Source organism: Histoplasma capsulatum, genomic scaffold, assembly GCF_000149585.1.
Source record: "Histoplasma capsulatum NAm1 scaffold_49 genomic scaffold, whole genome shotgun sequence".
In the NCBI taxonomy this organism is placed as follows: Eukaryota; Fungi; Ascomycota; class Eurotiomycetes; order Onygenales; family Ajellomycetaceae; genus Histoplasma; species Histoplasma mississippiense.
In genome coordinates this window covers 8,072-9,666 of record NW_001813938.1, presented here as the reverse complement: position 1 = coordinate 9,666, position 1,595 = coordinate 8,072, and the positions used below count along the sequence as shown (strand labels likewise).

Below are 1,595 nucleotides of genomic sequence, written 5' to 3'. Positions count from 1 at the left end.
ATGAGGTTTTGGGCCTCACACTGTTATATTCTACACTGCATAGTGCTAATCTAGATACCTCAAAGATTAAGAACAACTAGGTAGAGGGTGAGGAGAGCTTATCATCAAGTTGTTGATAGATCGAATCGCACAAGGTATAATACTATAGAATGAAATAGTAATAATCGTCAGATTTTCTATCATAGAGTATTAAATAAAATGAAGTACAGAACAGTATCATCACCATGGAGGCCAAGAGAATTAATTCTCCAACCGAAAGTGCAACAGGTTCAGCGTTTTAGTTGCTTTATAATGGCTGTGTATGTCTCCACTACCCTCTTCTCCTTGGGACCTAGATGGATCTTTTCGAAATTTGGTGGCAGGATCTTATTTGCTCTGAAAGTATACCATCAGCATCATATTAAGTGAGAAGGAAAGTAGAGAAGAGAAGCAGTTTATCATACATACTTTTCATAGCGCACCTTCATGTTTCGGATCTTGTCCTTCAGATCAACATTACTACGGTCCTGTAGAACTGCACCATCTGAATGTTCCTTATCCATCAGCTGCAGGATCCTCCATTTTGGCCCATACTCGACAAATAGCTGGAGAAGACGTCTCTCCTCCTCCTCAGACCACATGCGTCGGGGCGGCAGTGGGCTACCATCACGGCGAGTGGTGGCTGGCCTCCGCAGCTGGGTTGCCCTGGGGGGAAGAGATGGTGGAGGTGCTGGTGATGAGTGCAGCTGCTCTGAGGATAAGAGCGGGTCAACACTCTGCTGATGAGACGGCAAATCCAATGAATGTGAGGGTTCCGATGATGATGATGATGCTGACTGCATAGAGATATGGTGATCTTTATCCTTGAGGGGTAATGGCTGTTCTGGGGCGTGGTCATCTTCACTATAGAATGACTCGGAGTAGGGCTGGAATAATAATGAAGAAGAACCATCCTCATCATTTAAAGATCCAGTGGGATTGGAGAATGCCGTCTGCTGTCTATGGCCCTGCCTATGGCCCTGCCTATGGCCCTGTCTAGTCCACTGGGGAGTATCCCTATTGACTCTGACTGACTCTGGAGGAGCCCGGCCATGATGCCTCCATGATCTTTTGATCTTTGAAGAGTCATCTTCAATCAAGGAGCTCAAGGGTCGCTCTCGCTTCCGTGATCCAGCATGGTGTTGCATTTCTACAGGGTGGCTTTGACATTCAGATAGCCTCATCGATCCAGGGTGTTTATTTTGATAACTTAGAGCCATAGGTTGAGTCTGCCTGTGTGATGCTGTCTGTTCGGATGAATGCTCACTGTGTTCTACTTCTAGATACACTGGGCTTCTATCCAGACGCTTCTGACTGAGATGTTGACGCGAATGCTTCACCTGTCTCGATATAGGGGATCCCGGTAGGTCTTGGCAGTTCATGACTGGAATCGGACCTCTCATCATCTCTTCCTCCACTGTGGAGCCTTCTTCCCACCGGCAACCGATGCAAACGACCCCGGCCTTGTTGGTGATATAATACTTGATGGATGATTGGATTCTTCTCAATGCTGTCCTTCTGATCAGCAGAGTGGACAGTGTATGTGACCCAAACCCCTTTCCAATCTGATCTGTCTT

The 1,595-nt window shown here is 46.6% G+C and overlaps 1 protein-coding gene across 1 annotated transcript; it reads right to left on the bottom strand.

Moving 5' to 3' along the window:
- Positions 1 to 269: 269 nt before the first annotated feature.
- HCAG_09159 (predicted protein) lies at positions 270 to 1,499 on the bottom strand (the record flags this gene model as incomplete). The annotated part of the gene is made up of 2 exons (XM_001535844.1): positions 270 to 375; positions 448 to 1,499. Coding segments are annotated over 2 exons (1,158 nt in total), but the record flags the coding sequence as incomplete, so codon positions are not given.
- Between the last annotated feature and the right edge of the window lie 96 nt (positions 1,500 to 1,595).